Source organism: Ursus americanus, chromosome 10, assembly GCF_024610735.1.
Source record: "Ursus americanus isolate L20-20 chromosome 10, mUrsAme1.1.p, whole genome shotgun sequence".
NCBI lineage: Eukaryota > Metazoa > Chordata > Mammalia > Carnivora > Ursidae > Ursus > Ursus americanus.
In genome coordinates, this window is record NC_142136.1 from 30,923,736 (window position 1) to 30,947,645 (window position 23,910).

Consider the following 23,910-nt stretch of genomic DNA (forward strand, 5'->3'; position numbering starts at 1 on the left):
ATTCTCCCCAGTTGTTAACATCTTATATAGTCCAGTGCAATGTTCGGAATAGGAAATTAATACTGGTACAATATTATTATCCCAGCTAAACATTTCATTTGATCTTCACCAGTTGTTTTATTGATGTCCTTTTTTGTTCCAGGATCCCCGTCGGGATTCTAGCTTTGTGTGGTTGTTGCCTTACCCTGGTCTCCTGCTGTCTGCAGCTCCTCCTCAGTCTTTCTTTGTCTTCCATGACCTTGACATCCCCAATGGGCATTACTCTGTTACTTTGCTGGACGTCCCTCAGTGCAGCCCGTCTGACGTCTTGTTACGTTTGGACTGAGGGCAGTGCTTCCAAGAAGAGCATGATAGAAATGGCACAGCTGCCATCCTGTCTCGGGGCTCATGACGTTGCATCCTGTCATGGGGCTCATGACGTTGAGTGCATCCTGTCACTGGGCTCATGACGTTGAGTTTATCACTGGTCATGTTGGCCTTATCACCTGGTCAAGGTGCTCTCGGCAATTTTCTGCTATAAAATTACTACTCTTCCCCCTGGAGCCAACAAATATTTTAGATACTTTGAGTCTACACAAATCTCTTGTCTCTTATGCCTTTGCTCACTGATTCTACTATCTATCAAAGGCAAATTTATCTCTGTCTGTAATGTTCAAATATTTTAAAAATGTAGGATTTATCTTACTTGGGTAATAATATATAAAGCAAATAAATGCACACAGTGTTATCTGACTCAGAGGAAAAGAACTCTTTTTAAAAAAATTTATAAAACCAAAAATGTTTTCATGGAAAATGTTTTTGCCCAAGGACTTGATATAAATTATGTGTAAGAGTGTGATAGATATAAAAATAACATGAAGTAAAGAGGTAACAATTTTGTGGTAGAATAATAACCCTAATTATGTCACTGAGTACTCTTGCTGTTCCTGAAATTTTGTTTCCATGGAACAAGACCTGCATGAGGAGGAGAGATTCCTGTTTATGCTGTAGCTCTGCTTTTTAATATTATTACTATTAAATTAGTATTATGTTATGGTTTAAGCTTAGAGATTTTGGCCAATGCTAGTATTCACCGATGAGTTTCTACGGCGTCTATGTCTGTTCATATACTAGATGGTACCTGGTTATGCTGTTGATTTGGTATCCTTTAGAAACTTCTTGTTAATAATTCTGACTTGAGGATAACTGACAGGGGGCCGTTGATTTTGGTAAGGGTTCCATCTAGCTTTCATCATTTTGTGGTAGTGTTCCAAGGTTTGTTACAGGCAGGGACACCTCTCCTTGAGAAGATTTAACTTCAGAGCCTGCTGGCAAAGGGACAAGCTGTAATGCATGATATATGCATTTTGATCTCTACAACTATGCTCTGTTTAATACTTATCCCCATCATTTTCCATAGGTCTCTACCCCCCGAGAGCCAAGCTGGTAATACAGAGGCATCTCTCATCACTGACAGATAACGAGCAAGCGGATATCTTTGAGCGAGTTCAGGTAACATGATTTATAGTTCTCACCAATAAGATCTAAGAAATGAGAATCAGATCCTGTTCTTATAAGTTCTTTTCACTCCTCTCTCTGAAGTTCAAGATATATATCCTATTGCACTATATAGGATAGTATCGAAAATACCACTGTTCCTCCTGCTTCTAAGAGCAGGGAAACACTTAGCTTTATTTATGTCTGTCTGCCAGACACATAAAACCAAGTGGGAATACAACAAAATGAGAGAAGCTGTGTTGCATAGTGTGCTCTTGATTTGTGTGTTGGACAGAAAATGAAGCCAGTCAGTGACCAGGAGGAGAATGAACTTGTGATTTTACATTTGAGGCAGCTGTGTGAAGCCAAGCAGAAGACACACATTCACATTGGAGAAGGCCCATCGGTGAGAAGATGCTTTTTTTTCCCTTGACCTACTTTTGTTTTGTTTATATATTTAGTCAAAACATCACAGAAGATGTGAAAGGAGTTTCTTTTCTTTGGGTTCCCAACTTTAGAGCTAAAGTTTTATCAATCAGACTTATTTTTCAGCATCTTAGTTTTGGAAGAAGTCTTAACACTGAGATAAAATAATGAGTTCTACAATGTGGAAAAAAAATGGGTTCTTGGTATAAAAACAGTAATAACACATGTTCATGATTTAGAATGAACATGCTTTTTTGGTTGTATTGATCCATTTTATTTCAAATCCATAGGAACATTTTATTTCATTACAAGTTTATACAACCTTGAAGGGTAAATAGCAGACACCCAAAGAAGCAGTAGTATTTTGTAAATGGCCATTTTATTTTATTTTTATTTTTTTGAAGATTTTATTTATTTATTCGTGAGAGACTGAGAGAGAGAGAGAGAGGCAGAGGCAGAGGGAGAAGCAGGTTTCCCGCTGAGCAGGGAGCCCGATGCAGGTCTTGATCCCATGACCTGAGGTGAAGGCAGATGCTTAACCTACTGAGCCACCCAGGAGCCCAGAAATGGCCATTTTAGATGCAGACGAAGGTCTGATATTTTTGTGCATTGGCTGAGAATGTATTTTCAGCTGCGTGTAGATAAAGCAAGACATCAGCAACAGCCCTGTAAGGAGATGATGACATAGTTACTTCTCAGTAACAGGAATTTAGGTTAGTCTGTATTTTACTCTATTCAGAGGAAGTCACACATCACTTTATTAGTGATTCCTGAATTGTGTTCATTGAACCAGCTCTGCTAGAGAACCTTCTATGAGCCAAGCTGTGTGATAATGGTGAACCAAAAAGAGATGAATGAATCCTCCAGGGAAGAGCTCCAATATTGGAAAGGGGAATGCAAACAGATAAATGGACATGTAGAATAGAGGCAACAGTGCGGCTTCTTAAGAGAATGTGCAAATGTTCAGTGAGCTCAAAAGTAGCTATGTCTTTTCTTTAGAGCCAGAGTACAGAGTAAGGATGGAGGGAAGAATTTAAGAATTCAAGAGGAAGAAATTTTTTGGGGGGAGGCAGGGGACCAAATTTTAGGGGAGATAGTTTGTTAATTGAAAAAGTCAAAATATTTTTTAAGAAAGGGACATTGAGCACAAAGTTATGCAGTAGCTGTGACCATGACATACTCTGTGCAGGCCTTCAGAGTACTTAATGGATTTTTAGGATGCACTTGGGGATGGGGTAATAATGGCTGGAAGGATAGGCAGTGGTGAGATGATGGAGAGCCTTAAGTGCTAAGCCTGACTTTGTCATTGAAGGTAAGAGCATGAGATCAGATTTGTAATTTAAAGAGATAATTCTGCTGTGCCTGGGTGGCTCAGTTGGTTAAGCATCTGCCTTCAGCTCAGGTCATGATCCCAGGGTCCTGGGATCTTGTCCCACACTGGGCTCCTGGCTCAGCAGGGAGCCTGCTGTTCCCTCTGCCTCTACCCCTGCTTGCGTTCTCTCTATCCCTCTCTCTGACAAATAAATAAGATCTTAAAAACAAAACAAAAAAAGAGATAATTCTGTTGTCATAGTGATGGCTGATTTGTGGGACAGATTGATGGGTGAGGGGGTTGACAGTGTTAGGACTGCAGTCACATTCCCAAATCAGGAGAGTTTTGTAATAGAATATGCGAAAAGTGATTCATGTAATTATTGCATAAACTTTTGTCAAGTTGCACACTGTGTACGAGGCAATAGTGTTGAATAATGACCCCTCTTTTCTGCCGTCTAACTGTTGAGGAGGCGAAACCAGCATGTAATCAAATAAAGTAAAATATGAAGATAATGGTGGAATTGATACAATGATATAAGTATGTATCAGACAGATATAACCCTGGTACCTAAATAGATTGAGTGATTCTGTCTTTAGAAGTTTATTTTGTCTTGGAGAGAAGCGAGCTAGAGCACTCCTGGAGCTGTGGGGAAGGGAATGAGGCAAGAGCTCTTTAGGAGGTATGATCATCAGGACTTTGTGACGAGGAACATGTGTCAAGGAAGGGAAAGGGGATTGCTAGGAGAGACTTAAGAGTTTCAGGTGTGGGGGAAGTGGATGAAATGGAGCTGGAAATATAGAAAGAAAACAAGAGTGGGACAAGGGATGGAAATAAGAAATAAGAGCTGTTTTAGAAGGGTGTTTGAGGGGCTCCTGGGTGGCTCAGTCAATTAAGCGTCTGACACTTGATTTCGGCTCGGGTCATGATCTCAAAGTTGTGAGATCGAGCCCCACATCAGGCTGTGTGCTGGACATAGAGCTTGCTTAAGATTTTCTCTTTCGTTCTCCCTCTACCCCCCCCCCCCCATGTGTGTTCTCTCTCTCTCTCCCCCTAAAAAAAAGAAATGTGTTTGAGATTTAATTAGAAAAGTGGACTTGGTGCCCACAGAGGAATTTGAGCTGATGTTGTAAATATGCAAGACAATGAGGTTTGGCATAGATTTGAAGTCGAAGCGGGAGGTACTGAGGAACCTTGCATTTTAGGCAACGAGTGAATTAAAATGGCACCAGTGAAAAAGACTGAAAGAGGATGATAGGGTAGAAAAAGACTGGCAGAGATTTGCTATGGTAGGTGGCCAAGGTAGGCGAAATTTCAAGTTAGAACATCAAGCAAGTCCAGTGATATAGGATGGTCAAGAAACAGAAAGACTAAAATCTGTTAATGGGTTTGCCGATTTCAGTCACTGGTGGAGATAGTGATGTTGACTAGAGGCCCAAAGCAGTGTGTGAGCTGGGATGTGCATCTTCTTGGTGATGGAGGGCACTAAAGATCACGGAAGAGGAGACTTTAACAAATTGTTTTCCTACTTGTAGTTAAGTTCTCCCTCACTCTCCCTCTCCCCTTCCTTTCTTCCTTTCATTTATTCATCTGGTATGTACTGAGCAGCTACTATGTCAAGCACTGTGCTAAGTACCAGTACAACTTCCCTATTTTAGTCATGTTCTTTGCCTGAAAGCCCGAGAAGAATGTCTTCCCAGTCCTTTATCCACACCTGAGCCCAGTCCAGCTTCCATCCATAGTCATTATTTTCTTTCCTTTCTTGATGGGGGTCCTGTTTCTTTTTATCAGTAACTTAGATCTGTTAGCCAATTCTAATGTGGACCTTTTGTTGCCTTCTGTCTGGACTGTGCTGAATTCTCTAGTCTGGTCTTTCAGTCTCTGATTTCCCTGTCCTTCAGGTGATTTCTGGATGTTCCTTTCAGATAAATCTTCTCCCAAACATTACTTTTACAGTGACACCCCTCTGCTTATAAATTCTGATCAGTGATTCTGCCTATTCAAAGTTTCATCTCCAGGGGCGCCTGGGTGGCACAGCGGTTAAGCGTCTGCCTTCGGCTCAGGGCGTGATCCCTGCGTTATGGGATCGAGCCCCACATCAGGCTCCTCTGGTATGAGCCTGCTTCTTCCCCTGCTTGTGTTCCCTCTCTCGCTGGCTGTCTCTCTCTCTGTCGAATGAATAAATAAAATCTTAAAAAAAAAAAAAAAAAAAAAAAAAACCAACGAAGTTTCATCTCCAGGCTCACTTTTCCAAGTTAATCTTCAACTACTTTCCTTCGTTTTGGCCAAACAACCACCCTGACTCCCTGTCCCATGAGCACTAGTCTTCATTCTGCTAACATCATCCCCCATGCTGGAACTTCTCCATCCCCATTTTTTTTCTGCCTGTAGAACCTTGCCTGTTTTTTTATTCCTGACCACTGAGAACTACAACCAGTCTTTTTATTCCTGAGACCCACAACCAATTCATGCATCCAGATTTGATACATGTTGCTTTGTGTTACTGTATAATGTGAATATTCCCTTCTCAAACAAATAATAAAGTTTCTCTCTTGGAAATTTTCTAGCACTGCCAACCATGTGATATACATAGTGGCTCATTAGTGCAATAGAAAAAAATATAGAGAGAACCTAATATAGTGGACATATTGTAGATTCTCATACAGCTTAGTACTATTAATGAGTACTTGTTGATTTGAAAGATAAATGACTCACACCCAAATGAAAATGGGATTGTCACAGTAGCATTCACAGAATTCAGTTTTACCAGGAGATGCTTTGTTCTTTGAGACTTATTTTCTGTGTTTTCCTTGGTAATTTGGACATAAAATATGCAGCTTGGAGAGGGATGGTTATAGTTGCTAATCAAGGTAGCAGTAAAAATTGACATTTCGAGTTTAATTTTTATTAAATGCAGCAGGATTATATTAGCGGAAAGGAAAGACATAAAAGAAAGATCTTCTGTGTTTTTTATTACTTATAATATTAAAGTAAATCCCTGCCCTTATAATCTGTATGCTCACAGTGTGGAACCTGAATTATTACTCCTTAATAGAGTTACAGAAGAATTCTTGTGCTTTTTAATGGCTTAGTTAAGCCCATATTTAAGGCCTCATTTAACCTTGAGTGTTTCCAAACTAAAATTTATCTGTTTTTCTTCCTATAGACTATTTCAAATAGTACAATCCCGGAAAATGCAACAAGCAGTGGAAGGTTCAAACTTGACATTCTGAAAAATAAAGCTAAGAGGTCTTTAACTAGCTCCCTGGAAAATATCTTCTCAAGGGTAAGATTAAACTGAGACTCTCTTAATTAGGTATTAATGTGTTTGCTAACTGCTTTATTTCACTCTCAACAGCCTCATGGAAAATTTCCTTAATAAAAAAAAACAAACAACAAACTACTAAGATAACTTTAATTTAATTAATGTATTTTAAGTAATCTCATGATTTATTCCAATGCCTCTAATATCTAAGTTTGAGCAAGAGATTTAGTAGTAGAGATAAGTATAAAAAAGGGGAAATAGAATATTGATGTCCAATATTATAAGAACTTATTATCATTTGCCACATAAAGTTATAAAGTAGCCTTCATTTTGCTATTATTAAGAGCTGACAGGAAATACTAAAATATTATAAATTAATAGGAATTTATGTATTCTATTTATTTTATTGTATGTTTTATTTTAAAATCAAAGTGATTTCTCTTCCCTTTCTTTTTCTCTTCCTGAATAATTCAGTCCTAAAGCTGTTAGATGAGCCCAAGCAAGGTAGATGTCTTAGAGCTGGAGGATGGGGGACCCACAGTGGCTCAGAGCAGGGAGACAGAGCCTAATGGGGTTCTGTGTGTGGGGTAGCCCAGTGCAGCCTGTGGAAACCAGAATGTGGCGAGGAGGATATCAACTTAGGAGGGCAACCTTGTTCAGGAAGTCAGAGCTTGAGCCAGCGAGGAGGCCAGTCGTGCAGAGGGATGGCCCACTGCAGGGTGTCAGAGCCAGCGTGAGTGGAGGGGAGAAGGCTTTCAAGGTGCCAGTTACAAGGAGTTAGAGTCCTTGAGCAGAGTGAGGATGGCATTGTGTGTGTGGGTGGCAGCCCTGATGGAACCTGAGTAGGATGAAGAGCGTCTATGAGGTGACAGTTGTGGAGAAATTTACACACAGGGGACTGGTCAGATACGGAACTGTATTAAGGATTTGGGAAAAGGGAATTGCAAATATGAAGAGGGAAGAAATTAGAATAAATCCTGTGTTGTTGGATTCAACTCAGAGGTAACAGTATGTAATCCTGATTATCTATCTATGTGCTTTTGAATTTAATATAGTTAATATATTTTATTTAAAAATATATATTAACACGTGTGTGTGTGTGTGTGTGTGTGTGTGTGTGTAAATGTGCATATGGTCCCTGGCTCTGTCCACTGATAAGAGCCAGAAACAGCTTTTCTGCAAATGCCAGAGAATAAATTAAGCCTGGTTGGGTGACACCAAGCACCCGGATTTTGGTCTCCGTATATTATTCTACAGGAAGGAACTGGAATCCTGGGAGAAATGTCTGATTCCAGGACTGCAGGGCAAAGTACAGGATAAGTATGGAGCATGCTGGTGTTGTAGATAGTAAGGGAGCACTCAAAGAAAGATGGCGGTGTGTCGTAAAGACCTTGAAGGGCTCCCACCGTTGACATCTGAGACAACGTAAACATCAAAATAAATGATAGCAAAGGATTGTAACCTGTTGTATAAAATAGGAAATGATGAGCTTACTCTGGTATGAAAAATGAATGAATACCTTAAAAGTTTGCTCATGATCAGGTTATTTACTGGATTTAATTAATGCTGGTTAATTACAAAGAAGAGAGTAGTGACTTAACAATGGCGAAGGCTGGCAGACACTTTAGTCAAGTGATTTAAATGGAACGTCCTCACCAATGCTGCAAATTGAAACCTTGTGCCGCTTGATTCAGAGAATACAGAACTTCTGTGGTAGTCTTGCCGAAGGGGCAGTACCAGAATCGAATCATAAGGTAGCATCAACAAACCCTCAGGGAGGTACAGTCTGCAAAATAACTAGCCTGTTGTCTTCAAAAGTGTCAGGTCAAGAAAGTTAAGTGCTGTAAACCATGAGGACAGTACCTTCTGATACAGGGTGTTCTTATTTTTATTTCTTTGCCAGAACTCAAAATACTTTTTTTTTTAGATTTTTTTTATTACATTATGTTAGTCACCATACAGTACATCCTTGGTTTCTGATGTAAAGTTCGATGATTCATTAGTTGCGTTTAACACCCAGTGCACCATGCAATACGTGCCCTCCTTACTACCCATCACCAGCCTATCCCATTCCCCCACGCCCCTCCCCTCTGAAGCCCTCAGTTTGTTTCTCATAGTCCATAGTCTCTCATGCTTCATTCCCCCTTCTGATTATCCCCCTTTCTTTATCCCTTTCTTCCTCTACCGATCTTCCTAGTTCTTATGGTCCATAGATGAGAGAAACCATATGATAATTGTCTTTCTCTGCGTGACTTATTTCACTGAGCATTATCTCCTCCAGTGCCGTCCATGTTGCAGCAAAGGTTGAGAAATCATTCTTTCTGATAGCTGAGTAATATTCCATTGTATATATGGACCACAACTTCTTAATCAGGTCATCTGTTGAAGGGCATCTCGGTTCCTTCCACGATTTAGCTATTGTGGACAATGCTGCTATGAACATTGGGGTGCATATGGCCCTTCTCTTCACTATGTCTGTCTCTTTGGGGTAAATACCCAGTAGTACAAAGCCTGGGTCATAGGTAGCTCAATTTTTAACTTTTTAAGGGACCTCCACACTGTTTTCCAGAGTGGCTGTACCAACTTGCATTCCCACCAACAATGTAGGAGGGATCCCCTTTCTCCACATCCTCTCCAGCAATTGTTGTTTCTTGCCTTGTCAATTTTTGCCATTCTAACTGGTGTAAGGTGGTATCTTAGTGTGGTTTTGATTTGAATTTCCCTGATGGCTAATGATTTTGACCATTTTTTCATGTGTCTGTTAGCCATTTGTATGTCATCATTGGAAAAGTGTCTGTTCATATCTTCTGCCCATTTTATGATTTGTTTATTTGTTTCTCATGTATTGAGTTTGAGAAGTTCTTTGTAGATCTTGGATATTAGTCTTTTATCTGTAGCATCATTTGCAAATATATTCTCCCATTCCGTGGGCTGCCTCTTAGTTTTTTTGACTGTTTCCTTGGCTGTGCGGAAGCTTTTTATCTTGATGAAGTCCCACAAGTTCATTTTATCTTTTGTTACTCTTGCCTTTGGAGATGTGTCATGAAAAAGGTTGCTTTGGCCAATGTCGTAGAGAGTGCTGCCTATGTTCTCCTCTAGGATTTTGATGGATTCCTGTCTCACATCGAGGTCTTTCATCCATTTGGAGTTTATCTTTGTGTATGGTGTGAGAGAGTGGTCAAGTTTCATTCTTTTGCATATAGCTGTCCAATTTTCCCAGCACCATTTATTGAAGAGACTTTTTTCCACCAGATGTTTTTTCCTGCTTTATCAAAGATTAGTTGCCCAAAGAGCTGAGGGTCCATTTGTGGGTTCTCTATTCTGTTCCATTGGTCTATGTGTCTGTTTTTGTGCCAGTACCATGCTGTCTTTGTGATCACAGCTTTGCAGTACAGCTCGAAATCCGGCATTGTGATGCCCCCAGCTTTGTTTTTCCTTTTCAACAGTTCCTTGGCGATTCGGGGCCTTTTCTGGTTCCATAAAAATTTAAGGACTATTTGTTCCAGTTCTTTGAAAAGTGTCCTCGGTATTTTGATCGGGATAGCATTGAAAATGTAGATTGCTCTGGGTAGCATGGACATTTTAACTATGTTAATTCGTCCGATCAATGAGCATGGAATATTTTTCCATATTTTGTGTCTTCCTCAATGTCTTTCAAGAGTGATTTATAGTTTCTAGAGTATAGATCCTTTACGTCTCGGGTTAAGTTAATTCCAAGGTAACGTATGGTTTTTGGTGCTATTGTAAATGGGATGGATTCCCTAATTTCTCTTTCTTCAGTCTCATTATTCGTGTATAGAAATGCAACTGATTTCTGAGCATTGATTTTGTATCCCGCCACATTACTGAACTGCTCTATAACTTCTAATAGTTTGGGAGTGGATTCTTTTGGGTTTTCCATATAGAGTATCATGTCATCTGCAAAGAGAGACATTTTGACTTCTTCTTTGCCAATTTGGATACCTTTTATCCCTTTTTGTTGTCTGATTGATGTTGCAAGGACTTCTAGTACTATGTTGAATAATAGTGGTGAGAGTGGGCATCCTTGTCATGTTCCTGATCTTAAGGGAAAGGCTTCCAGCTTTTCCCCATTGAGAATGATATTTGCTGTAGGCTTTTCATAGATAGTTTTTATGAGATTGAGGAATGTATCCTCTATCCCTACACTCTGAAGGGTTTTAATCAGGAAAGGATGCTGTATTTTGTCAAATGCTTTTTCTGCATCTATTGAGAGAATCATATGATTTCTGAATTTTTCTTTCTGGATAAAATCTAAGACCCCAATTGATTTGCAAATGTTGAACCACCCTTGCATCCCAGGGATGAATGCCACTTGGTCATGATGGATAATCCTTTTAATGTACTGTTGGATTCTATTAGCCGGGTTCTCGTTGAGGATTTTGGCATCCATATTCATTAGGGAAATCGGTCTGTAATTCTCCTTTTTGATGGGGTCTTTGCCTGGTTTGGGGATCAAGGTAATATTGGCTTCATAGAATGAGTTTGGTAGCTTTTCTTCTGTTTCTATTTTTTGAAATAGCTTTGGGAGAATAGGTATTATTTCTTCTTTGAATGTTTGGTAGAATTCCCCAGGAAAACCGTCCAGGCCTGGAGTTTTGTTATTTGGAAGGTTGTTTATCACTGACTCAATCTCTTCATAATTAATTGGCCTGTTTAAAAAATCAATTTCTTCCTGTTTCAGTCTTGGTAGTTTATAGGTTTCCAGGAAGGCCTCCATCTCTTCCAGATTGCTTAATTTATTGGCATATAGCTGTTGATAAAAGCTTCTAATAATCCTTCCAATTTCATTGGTGTTGGTTGTGACCTCTCCTTTTTCATTCATAATTTTATTAATTTGGGTCCTTTCTCTATTCTTTTGGGTAAGTCTTGCCAGTGGTCTGTCAATTTTATTGATTCTCTCAAAGAACCAGCTTCTAGTTCTGTTGATCTGCTCTACTGTTCTCCTGGTTTCTAATTCATTGATTTCTGCTCTAATCTTGGTCAACTGCTTCCTCGTGCGTGGATTAGGCCTGTCCTTCTGTTGCTGTTCCAGCTTCTTGAGGTGAGAATATAAAAACTGCATTTTAGATTTTTCTATTCTTTTGAGTGAGGCTTGGATGGCTATGTATTTCCCCCTTGGGACAGCCTTTGCAGTATCCCATAGGTTTTGGACCGTTGTGTTTTCATTCTCATTGGTCTCCATAAATCGTATAATTGATTTTTGATTTCCTGGTTTATTGAATCATTCCTGAGCAGGAAGGTTCTTAGCCTCCAAGTGTTTGAGTTTCTTCCAAATTTTTCCTTGTGGTTGACTTCCAAATTCAAAGTGTTGTGGTCTGAGAATATGCAGGGAATAATTTCAGTCTTTTGGTATCTGTTGAGACCTGTTTTGTGTCCCAGAACATGGTCTATTCTTGAGAATGTTCCATGGGCATTAGAATAGAATGAGTATTCTTTGGTTCTGGGGTGTAGTGTTCTATATATATCTATGAGGTCCAACTCGTCGAGTATGGCATTCAAAGCCCTTGTTTCTTTGTCGATTTTTTGCATGGGTGTTCTGTCTATTTCTGATAGTGGAGTGTTGAGGTCCCCTACTATTAACGTATTTTAATCTATATGTCTCTTTATTCTGGTTAAGAGTTGGCTTGTGTATCTTGCTGCTCCCCTGTTGGGGGCATATATATTTATAATTGTCATATCCAGTTGTTGGATACATCCTTTAAGAATAATATAGTGCCCTTCTGTGTCTCTAACTATAGTTTTTAGTTTAAAATCCAATCTGTCTGATATGAGAATTGCTACCCCAGCTTTCTTTTGAGGTCCATTGGCATGAAAGATGGTACTCCATCCCTTTCCTTTCAGTCTGAATGCATCTTTAGGTTCAAAATGAGTCTCTTGTAGACAGCAAATGGATGGGTCATGTCTTTTTATCCAATCTGCAACCCCATGGTCTTTTATGGGAGCATTTAGGCAATTTACATTGAGACTGAATATTGAGAGATATGATTTTAATGATGCCATGTTGCCAGTACAGTCTTTGTTTCTATCGATTGTGACTTTCTGTTCTGTATCACTCTTGGGGCCTTTTTACCTTTATAGAACCCCCCTTAATATCTCCTGTAGGGCTGGTTTCATGGTTATGAAATTGGTCAGTGACTGCCGATTCTGGAAGGTCTTTATTTCTCCATCAATTCTGAATGACAGCCTTGCTGGATAGAGGAATCTTGGCTGCATGCTTTTTTCTGAAAGAGCTTTAAAAATGGCCCCCAACCCTTTCTCTCATTCCAGGTCTTTGTAGACAGGTCTGGTAATTCTGATACTTTGCTTTGGTACGTGAGAAATTTCTTTGCCCTGGCCGCTTTCAATACTGTATTCTTGGGTCTAATATTTGCGAATTGCACTATGACGTGACGTGGTGTAGGTTTGTCGTGGTTGAGCTTGGGAGGGGTCCTCTCTGCCTCTCGGACATGAATGTTTGTTTCCCTTGCTAGATTAGGGAAGTTTTCAGCTACAATTTGTTCAAATATCTCTTCTAGACCTCTGTTTTTCTCCACCTCCTCGGGGATGCCGATGATTCTGACATTGGAACGTTTCATTGAGTCAGTAATCTCCTGTAACCTACATTCCTGATCGTGGATTTTTTGAGTCCGGATTCTGTTTTTGCTTTTTGTTCTACTAACCCATCCTCCAGTTCACTGATACATTCTTCTGCCTCATTCACCCTGGCCGTCAGAGCCTCTAGTTTTGACTGCATTTGGCTCATAGAATTTTTTATTTCTGCCAGGTTCGCTCTCATTTCCACCCTTAGAGATTCTATATTCTCATTAACATTTTTGTTAATACTTTTTTCAAGTCTACACATCATCTTGACCATTGTTACTCTGAATTCCATTTCTGATAATTTGGTTATATCCATGTCCATTAGTTCTGTGGCAGAGGCCACAGACTCATTGTCTTTTCTTTGCTGGGGGGGATTTCTCCTTCTCGTCATTCTGATGAGGAGAGGATGCGGAGTTGTCCAGAGCCCAAATTATTGACCGGGACCCAGGCCGTGTGCCCTTGTTTTATAGGGATCTTAGAGTTGTGGGCTTCTTGATTTTTCAGCCTGCCTTCTGGAGGAGGGGCCTGCCGCGCCGATACTCAGGCAACCCTGTTTGGGTAGAGTCTCCCTGTCCCCTGCGAGGGGGGATGAAGATGGGCACACTGTGAGCCACTCTTTCCAGGCTTTTGTTCTCTGGCAGCTTTCCCTGGTGGTTTGCTGTGCCTCTTCTGAGAGTCAGAGCAGCAATGGCCGAATCTCAGCCTCTGTCTCAGAACAGAGGGATCGCGGACCCTTCTCCACTGATGTTCTGGCCACTTTAACTCTGTTTCTGTTGGTGCTGCTCAACCCTGCAGCGTCCTGGGATGTGCGCCCCACACCCGGCGTCCCAGCCCTCACTTCCAGGGCCGGCGCGTCTCTGTCCTTTGTGTTTCTAACACCGCCAGCCACCAGCCGCCCATCGCGCGCTCCCGGAGCTCCCGATCTCAGTCTGGTTCCAGTGAGTACACCGGGGCTCCGTTTCAGACTGGTGGCAAGTGTTCCTGGCTCACGGTCTCAGTCTGCTCTCTTGCGGGTGCTGGTCCGTGAGTCCGCCCGCTCTCCCGTGCAGGTGGCTACCGCTTCCCCGGCGCCCAAACGCGGCAGCTCCCTCCCCCTTCCGTTTATCTTCCGATATCTGTGCGCGGTTTCATGGCTCCCCACTTTGTACCTCAATACTCAGCGCTGGAGATGTTCATTTGTAGAGATCCAGATGCGTCTTCCTGCGTCTCAGGCTGATTCCGTGGATGTTCCGGCTGGTCTGGTACCTATCCAGCTCTACTCAGGGCACTTGCTGAAAAAGGGGTCCCCTACTCCTCTGCCATCTTAACTCCCTCCTCAAAATAGTTTTACAAGTATTCCTCTTAATGAATGAAATTCTTCCGATGCTAACAAAAGCTTTATCGTAAGCATGCTCGCTATCAGTACTATTATCAGCAGAAGACAACATGTAGGAAAAGAGAATTCTAGGAGATTAATCACAAGTGTGTGAATGCAACATTTCATAAAATTTTCCTATCCTTTTTTTCTTCAGTATTTATAAACTACTTACTTATATTCCTTCTTTTTCTCTCTTTCCTTCCTTTCTCACTTCCTTCTCCTTCCCCCCTTCCCCTCTGTTCCACAGTATTTAGTGAGAATTTTAGTAGAAAGCCTATTTAAGTAGGTAGTCAGGGGACCTGAATTGAAGACCTAGCTTTATATTTTTGATCTCGATTTTATATTGATGTAGGTTTTACTTTTATGATCTCGAACAAATTATTTACCTTTCCTAAGCCAGTTTTCCCATTTGTGGAATGTGCATACTGATAACGTGCTTACCTCATGTTACTGTAAGGATGAAATGTCAGTCTGTTAGGAAAATATCCCAGTGTAGATGTGAGACGGTACAAACAGTGGTAAGCTCTGAAATCTCTGTCCTTTACAAAATGACCAAAGGGGACTGAGAGTGTTACACTCTTTCTCCCCTTTTAGTACCTTGACGTTCTGCACAACGCTTGCAGGGCTGACTTTGAAGTGCCGCTCCCTTGCGTAGCCTCGAGTGGCCGCACTGACTCTCAGCAAGGGCACAGCCCATCTATTTTGGTCAAGGCGGATACTGTAGCTTCTCTGTCCCACAGTGCTGCCAAGTGCCATAAATTATGTGACCTAATAAGATCTTGCTTGCACCATGTGCAACAGAATGGACTTAAGGGGAAGGTTGGCAGCTATCCATGTTGTGTTAAAGGTTACATAGAAAAGAGATTTGTGTACTTCTAAAATTTGTTACTTTATCTCTTTCTTTCTTAGTTATATAGTAGAAAATTGACACTCCAGTCACATAGTTTGGCTCATAATTGCTGCCAATTTTAAATGTCAAGACAGTTTATTTAACTGACTATAGTTGTTTATGAAATAGGATATGTTTTTAAAATGCTTAGAAGCTCAGCTCATTAACAATTAAAAAGTGGGTCCAAGGGAAAAGGCTTGACACATGTATTACCAAATCATCATATAGTTAAACTGAAAAAGCTGTGTGCTCAAAGGTGAAAGGACAGAGTCTTTTTTTTGTCTTGCTTTTTCTGAAGTCAGAGTTTTCCAGAAGGGAAATATTTACCAATGTACTTATTAATATATATTTCTAGAAGAGGAGTATTTACAATATAAAATATGCATCATTGGAAAACAGCCCTCAGAGTACTTCCTGTCCATTGTCTTTCCTTGTTGAAACGTGTCAATTAACAATTGTGATAGAGGATAATTTTAAAAGTAATGTTTTTCTTTGTGCACATACACACACACACGCAAACATGTGGATAAAACACTACTATGAGTAAAATGTGTGATTTTAGTGCTTTTCTAATAACGGCAATGATTTGATACCTGTCTGACGAGTTTCTTGATGGTGACCAAATAACCTGTTTTAAGATAAGCAGGTGGGTTGGTGTGGAGGTAGCAGCTAAGAAAATGGGAAAAGCAACCTGGACTTTACAATATTGTCCTCATGGTCACACACATGAACCGAATCATTTATCAGAGACAAATATAGTTTATTACTGGAAGTATCTCCTGTTCTGCACGGAACTGAAGAACTTAAAGAACCTTGATCAGGTTCTAGGACATTTGCAGAATCACCAGCATCAGCTACTTAGTTTTATTAGTAATTCCACTTTCACACAGCTCTGTTTCCGGGAGATCTGGGTACCAGCTCCAGAGCTTCACTGTTGAACATCCTGGGTTCAAATTGCTGCCCTGTCCTTTAACTAGCTATGTAAACTTTGGCACCATAATCTATCAGAACTTTAGTCTCCTTAACGGTAAAGTTGAGCTATGTAACTATACCTACCTCATAGAATTTTCGTGGGGACTAAGTGAGACAATGCATTATAAAATGCTTAACATGGTATATAGCAGATGGTAGAAACTCATTAATATTTGATGCAGCTATTAATTTCACTGTTGATATAGTTGTTATTTAGGGTACCACTAGAAATAGAAAACTATAATTAATATACATAGATAAAAATAAAGATTGCTTCTATAAAACCAGATGTGGGATACCATAAATATGAAACAGTCAATTGAGAGAGAGCAAGAGTCACTGGAGTGAACAATTGAATTAACAGTCAATTGGGTGAACAAGAAAGAACTGTTAAAACTTTCTGGTAGTAGACATAAAAAGAAAAATTCAACAGTAGTCTGGGAAATGAGAGTTGAAAAACTCTTCCAGGAAGTAAAGCAAAATGACAAAAAAATGGAAAATAGGAGGACAAGGGGAAAACGTAAAGGAACAGTCTCAAGATCCAAAAGCCAACGGTAGGAATTACAGAAAGAGAAAATACCCCAATCTTCCTTTCTCAGAAGGCACCTGGAGTGTATACTCTACCAAAATGAGGAAGTAAACTTAAAAAAAGGAAGGCATGGGATCAAAGACACAAATTTCAACATAAGGTAGTATTAAAGGAGATGTCTAGGTTGATAGTAAAGAAAAATACTGGGTAAGTCTAAATTGCAGCCTGTCTAGAGTAGGGCAGAAAGACTGGTTTCTAGAATGGGTAGCTCAAAGAAAAAGAAAAAAAAAATGATGGATTATGTGATGTTTCACCACACCGAGTTCTGTGGGTGACTTTGTAATAAATTCATGGTTGCTGAGGCACTTGTTGACTAAAAACAGATTGTACAAGATAGGAGTTGTAATAACAGTGAAGTGTGTAGTAGATGAGATGATCACTTCCATTCCTCTTTCTCAGATCATCCATGAAATTCATACCAAACAACCATGGAAAGAAAAACAAGAACCAATATTGATGCAGACTGATGATTAGTCTTCTAGACAGAAATACTTTTTTTTTTTTAAAGATTTTACTTGTCAGAGAGAGAAAACACAAGCAGGGGGAGAGAGGCAGGCTCCCCGCAAGGAGCCCGATGTAGGACTCGATCCCAGGACCCTGGGATCGTGACCTGAGCCAAAGGCAGCGGCTTAACCAACTGAGCCATCCAGGTGTCCCTAGACAGAAATACTTTCTTGATGTAGTTTGCATCGTGGAAGAACGAATGAAGCTAAATCTATACATTTTGTGGCGCCATTTTGAAAAACCTGTTTGTTATAATCCTATAATGTGAACTGTGATGTTTGCCATCTAGGTTATGTGGAGGTTGGATGTATTAAATCGTTTTCTTTATAACTGTTGTGGTTTGTGTGTTCTGCCTTCCGGGGTTGTGTTTATCTGTACTAGACATAAAGCGAATGGGGCACTCTCTGATCTTACTCGATTCTCCTGATCTTATGGATGAGGAATGTTTAACCTTATAACCAGAGTAACTTCAAAAAGCTTGGTCTGAGTATCTAGTTATCTAATGACTGATTTCGAAGCAGTATAAATAGGTTATGTGTAGTTCTGTTTACCATGCAGGTTTGGCTGTGAATACTGCCGACAAATTTTAGCGAACAGCGAAAGGGTCCGTTTAATGCTAACCTAAGGAGGCGACTGCCTTTTATAGTTTAAAGTAAAAATTTAAACCATATGCATGACTGAATTTTATTTCTCTTCATTCAGGGAGCTAACAGAATGAGAGGTCGGCTTGGAAGTATGGACAGCTTTGAAAGGTCCAACAGTCTTGCTTCGGAGAAGGTATCCCGTCTCAGCTCCCATTTTTAGTACTAACTGCAACTTGGCAAAAACCAACACTGATAGGGTAATATCACTCCATCGTTTTGTTCTGAGTCCTTTATGACTTTTAACAAATATTCATTATCATTAGGATTACATTTAAGGTATTGAATTAATGTTAAAATAGATTAAAATACTATTGTTTTAAATAAGAAGGCTCTGGATAGTATCATGTTGGCTCTGCTCAGCTGCCCCTTTCTCATGTTAGGACAGAACACATCCTCTTCCGGGCTTCTGGTGCTCTATCAGGCTTTTTACTGTTTGGAGATAGTATGCTTGGGAAGGCAGTGTTTGGGCAACTGTTGATCCAAAGCCACAGAAAAATAAGCTGTGTATTACAGCACTTGTACAGTGATTTTTTTATGTTTTGTTCTGTCCTCATGTTACTTCCCCCCCATTTTTTTTTTTTTTTTGCCTATTTTAACTGTCGTATTAGGCTCCTCTTTATCTCCTAGATAGTTCTTTCCTGCTTCCTGGATCATGCAAGATGTAACCTGAGGTCTATGCAACCTATTTTTTTTATGGAAATATAAAAATATTTTTACGGAACTTTGTGTCAACAGAATTGAGGACTTAGTCTCGCTCTGAGTCGATTAACCCTAAGCCGTGGTTATCAAGCTAAACATTTCTACAGTGGTGCCTGTTCTGGAAAGTATAAACAGCATACCTGTCTAAATTGAGAGATTTATGATGTCTACCCATGCAATATGAGAGGCATTCCGGCATAGCTCACTTTTCATTCATTTCCTGTTTTTCATGTGTTTTAAAAAATTTTACCTCAGGGAACATGTCATTGGAGAGAAACATCCACAGTGAAGGAAGATACTTAGCAGGCTTTATTTTCCTGAAGGCTTTGCCATAAACTTGGACACTCAAACATTGTGATATTGTTTTGACAGTACAGGAAGCATGCAGCTGATGTTTCACGGAAATCAGTAGATATGTAAACACAGACTCCACCCTCTTTTGGTCATGATGCCTTTTCATCTTTCTGGCAACAATGAGAAAAGTACAGTAGCCATAGCATTTTACCACAAAGTGTTAGGGGGAAAGAATACCTTTTCTTATCATTCCTTTCACTTTCTGCCTATCTGTACGGATGCTGTGTTACAGCTGCTTATCAGAAGAAATGGCTTGTGGTGATACTGATTAGCCTTCAGCATGGATTGAGTGAAAAAAAAAAAGTTTTGTTATGACTCAGGAGGAAGAAGAGGCACCCTGTCACTTTTGAGCTGTGTGTTGAAGCAGGTCTGCCATGATCAATGTAGGAAAGAAAGACCTCACTTGGACTTGCTTTTCAGGACTATTCACCTGGAGATTCTCCACCGGGGACACCACCAGCCTCCCCTCTGTCCTCAGCTTGGCAGACGTTCCCTGAAGAGGATTCTGACTCCCCACAGTTTCGAAGACGGGCACACACGTTCAGCCACCCACCTTCAAGCACAAAGAGAAAGCTGAATTTGCAGGATGGGAGAGCTCATGGTGTTCGCTCCCCTCTTCTGAGGCAGAGCTCCAGCGAACAGTGCAGGTGAGTCCAAACCTCTTTCTGGAAAGTGAAATAAAATTCTCCTGTCACCTGTTTTGATCAGTATGGAGTCAAGATTTATTGTGACTTCATGCTGCCAACATTTTGTTTTTAGAAAGACCGGAAAAATAAATTGAATTATAAAAACCTTCGTTAATGAAGGAAAGAAGGCAAGATTTAAGATACACCCTAAGAGAAGAGTTAGAGCATTTTGGATGAAGACATGTTTTTTCCCCCAGAAAAATGGAGAAAACAAGATATTATGCAATTGTTTTCTCTGAAAAACTTGGTGACAACACATGTTACTCAGTGTCTTCTTGATGATAGCTCTAATGAAACAGTCAGCAAATTTGAAAATAATCTGCATAGCAGTAGAACTTCTTGTTAGCCTATAATAAAATACAAGGGTTAAAAATATCACCTAAGCTACCTTCATACTTATGATAAAACTTAGCCATATCTCATAATGAATTAAAGCCAAAATGAAAATTATTACAAATTTTATCTAGGATAAAGTGATGTCTGTGAAGAAGGATACACATACGACCGACAGGAAGTAGCCATGAGAAATGATCTGATATGGTATTTAAAAAATAATTCAACAAAACTGTTTGACATTTGGTAAGATATAATAAAGGGCAGAGTGGTTTTACTTCTTCCTGTTATGTGTAGCACATATCGGAATTTATATCCTAGAATTAATTTTCTCTTCTTTGCCTGCAAGTTTGATCCAGGAAACAGAGTCTGATAGTGATCCCAGTTGGAGGAAAACCCAGAACTCTAAGTAAAAGGAAGATTAATTTTTATATTAGTTGTTATCAAATTTACCTGCATTTCTTTTAAGGATACTATTTTATATTCAGTGTTGTTTTTTGACAGATTTGATACTTAAAAATAAGGTAGATGCTTCAGATATATGAAAATAAAGGAGATTAACAGAATTAATTTTTCTCAGATTTTCTTTTCTAAAAAAAGATTTAAGTATTCATGTGTATATCAAGATTTTTTTTTAAAATGACCACTTCACTTATATTTACACAATGCAGTAAGTCTGTTTTTTCCAGGAAAAAATATCAAGAACTTAAAACATTATTTTAGACGTAATTATAAGTGATTTCTCTATTTCTCCTTACATCTTATAATGTAGATGCTCAAATAATTCTTGTCAATATGAAAGGATGCTGTTTGTGCTATTGTGAAAACTTGCTAGGAAAAGAATCTTCTGAAAAGAGCAGTCAGTGGAGGAGGTTCACGGATTCAGAGAAAACTGTGAACACAGTCCCACAGGCTGCAGGGAGAATATGGACATTAATGTTTGTTAAGCCAGTGGTATTGTGATGGCTTCCAACAACCAAACATGTTGTTCCTAAATTTTTTGAAGGGTTTATATCTTTAAAATAGCTGAGTCTTTGAACTCCTGATAATCTGTCACAGGAATGTGTTTCCTGTCATTATTTCTGCTTTCCTACTTTTTTCCCTTGAAGTATCATTTGCATGTAAAAACAAACACTGTTTGTCCTAAAATTGTGAGGAATTTTTTAGAGACAAACACGTCTGGTTGGTCATGCTGGGTGAGGAGTTCAGTTTGTGAAGAAAGTGACAACTGTATGCTCCCCTCTTTCCATAGAAGATCCAGTCCTGAACTTTGAAAGGAAAGCTTAGGTTAATAGCAAGAACCTGTTTATATGCTTTTTCATAGTGAATGAAGATTTTGCCGAAATCTAAATTAAGACAAATTTGCTGTGTTTTCTGTACTCAGCATTCTTCCATCAGTGCGGCGCATGCACAAGGAGAGTAACTCTTCCTCCAGCCTTCCAAGTCTACACACTTCCTTCTCTGCCCCTTCCTTCACTGCCCCCTCTTTCCTGAAAAGCTTTTACCAGAATTCAGGTAGACTGTCCCCACAGTATGAAAATGAAATCAGGTGAGATCAGTGTCCTCTGTTTGCAAAGCAAAGTTTTCTGCAGTGATATACTGATATGTTACTAAAAAGTGGCTGATGAATTTTGGAGTGACATTTATGCATCTGTATGCTGTGCTTGTTCTAATCCGTTTCTAATATATCGGTTTCAATTCCAATGAATTTTATCACGAAAACTTTTAAAAAACCAGTGTTTGAAAGCTTTTAACAACATGATTATTTTTTCTTTTGAATTATATCTTTTTGTACCATTTGTGTGATTCTTCGCTGTATGTTCCAGAGTCTAAGCTTTGTATGGTTTGCAACAAGCCTTGGTGCTTACACGTACCAAGCAAATCTCCCCCAGTCGTGCTTTTTTTCTTAGCCTCTCTGGACATATGATAAGGAATCCAAAACCCACTGATTTAAACAAGTGTACTAAAGTGATGGATACAGTATATCTTTATTTTTAGGTGTATAGAATATTTCCTAGGCATTTCTTTGAATTTTCAATGACATAGACTTACTTCTCTGAAACTCGGTGTAATTACATAATGGGTATAGTATCGTATTGATGTCAACTTTCAGTGAGCATGAAGGATTTCTTGAAACTTGTAGATACTTGATTTTGTTTTGTTCCCAGTATTGAAAATAAAATATATATAGCCTTTTAAGTCTTCTTCTTTGCGCTTTTAGCTACATAAAATTAGAGACAGTGATTTTTGGGAAATTGTTTAAAAAATTTTAAGTTATGAAATCTTATTGATTATCCAAATTATTAGTGGGATATTGATAGCATCTGGAAAGTGGTGAGTTAAGTTGGGAATTATTTTAAAGGGATTGATTGTTGCTGGCTTAGAAGTTTGTGATACTCATTCTGGTTTTTATGTGTAGCTTGAGTCACTCTTTTTTTTTTGCTGTATAGTATTCCATTTCATACAACACAGTTTATCCACTCTCTTGCTGATAGACATTTGGGTTGTATCTAGTCATTTGATATTTGACAATTCTTGCAGTCAAGGAGAGGAATACTCCTGTTATCAGTCAGCCTGTTTGCCACTAAGATTTTCTTGGATATTCTTTTGGTCTCATTTCTTTCAGACTTAGGAAATCGCAAAAGTTAGCATTTAACTGGGTAACCTTTAGTAACTGGTTACATTAGACTAATCCTTGAATTATCTCTGAGTATCATTTGTCTATGTGTGCCAGCTGTTTATACTCCAAGAAAGATAGTTAATATCGGATTAAAAACAATTTGAATCTGAACTTCCTCTGAATTAGTACAAAGTCATGTTCATACATTGAGTTTCTAATGAAGAAAGTTAATGAAAAACTGATTTTAGGGGGTTTTTCATGGGGGAACCTGGCTGGCTCAGTCAGTAGAGCATGTAACTCTTAAATCTCAGGGTCATGAGTTTGAGCCCCACGTTGGGTATAGAGATTACTTAAAAAAAATAAATATTAAAAAAAAATAAGACGTTTTTCAGGGGCAACCTTATGGGAGGAGAGTTAAAAGAACTTAGCTACAAAAACAGTATAATATATATGGAATATGCCGTGAATTGAGAGAACCAAGAATGTACAGTTTGCCTTATCTCTATAGTGCTACCTATGAATAGGAATACAACACTTTCGGTGAAACACATTGGCAGTGTCTTATTGTTCTGTTAGTTAAAGTGAGCATCTGGACAATCTCAGTTTTCTTCTGGAAACAGAAGCATGCCTGAAAGTGACAATTAGGAAAAGCCATTGAGAAGGTCATAGGTTAGCTGTGAACAGGACATAGAATACCCAAACAGTGACTTTTTCTTAGATTATTTGTAGTGTTTAGATTATTTATAGTGTAGGGTGTTGCATATGCATTTTCAGTGGTTTTGCTTAAGTGTATGCCTTATTCTTGTTTATCACCTCTTAGTCCCCTGTACCTCATTCTAATAGAAGGATATTGAAGTCAAAGGCAAGTATATATTAGTTTTGCATTGAAATTTTCCACTTTTTGTAGCTATCTTACTTGAAGTGACATATTGAAACATGTGGGGAACTTCTAAATTTGTAGGATCATTAAAAATTATCCTGTTTCCTGTACTTTGTAATATTTTCTTGGCACTGAGAAAATCTAAAAATCAGAGAGCACATTTTTATACATTTTTCTATAGCTTCCGTACACTTTTTTTTTTTTTTTTGGTAATTTGACAAGCCTAGAATCAGTAGGCCAAAAAGAGACTTAAAATTTTTATTGTCATAGAAGAGTACACCAGTCATGAGGATATAGCTCAATG

The 23,910-nt window shown here is 39.1% G+C and overlaps 1 protein-coding gene across 4 annotated transcripts in view; it reads left to right on the plus strand.

Moving 5' to 3' along the window:
• The window catches only part of TBC1D4 (TBC1 domain family member 4), a 181,978-nt gene that overhangs the window by 122,396 nt on the left and 35,672 nt on the right, over positions 1–23,910 (plus strand). For 3 of the 4 annotated variants that reach the window (XM_045811042.2, XM_087865086.1, XM_087865088.1), the window contains exons 6-11: positions 1,400–1,491; positions 1,772–1,882; positions 6,381–6,500; positions 18,093–18,167; positions 19,508–19,734; positions 21,491–21,655. In XM_045811042.2, coding sequence (XP_045666998.2) covers positions 1,400–1,491; positions 1,772–1,882; positions 6,381–6,500; positions 18,093–18,167; positions 19,508–19,734; positions 21,491–21,655 — 790 coding nt within the window. The remainder of the gene's footprint in view (positions 1–1,399; positions 1,492–1,771; positions 1,883–6,380; positions 6,501–18,092; positions 18,168–19,507; positions 19,735–21,490; positions 21,656–23,910) is intronic. The other variant, XM_087865087.1, reaches the window with a different exon arrangement.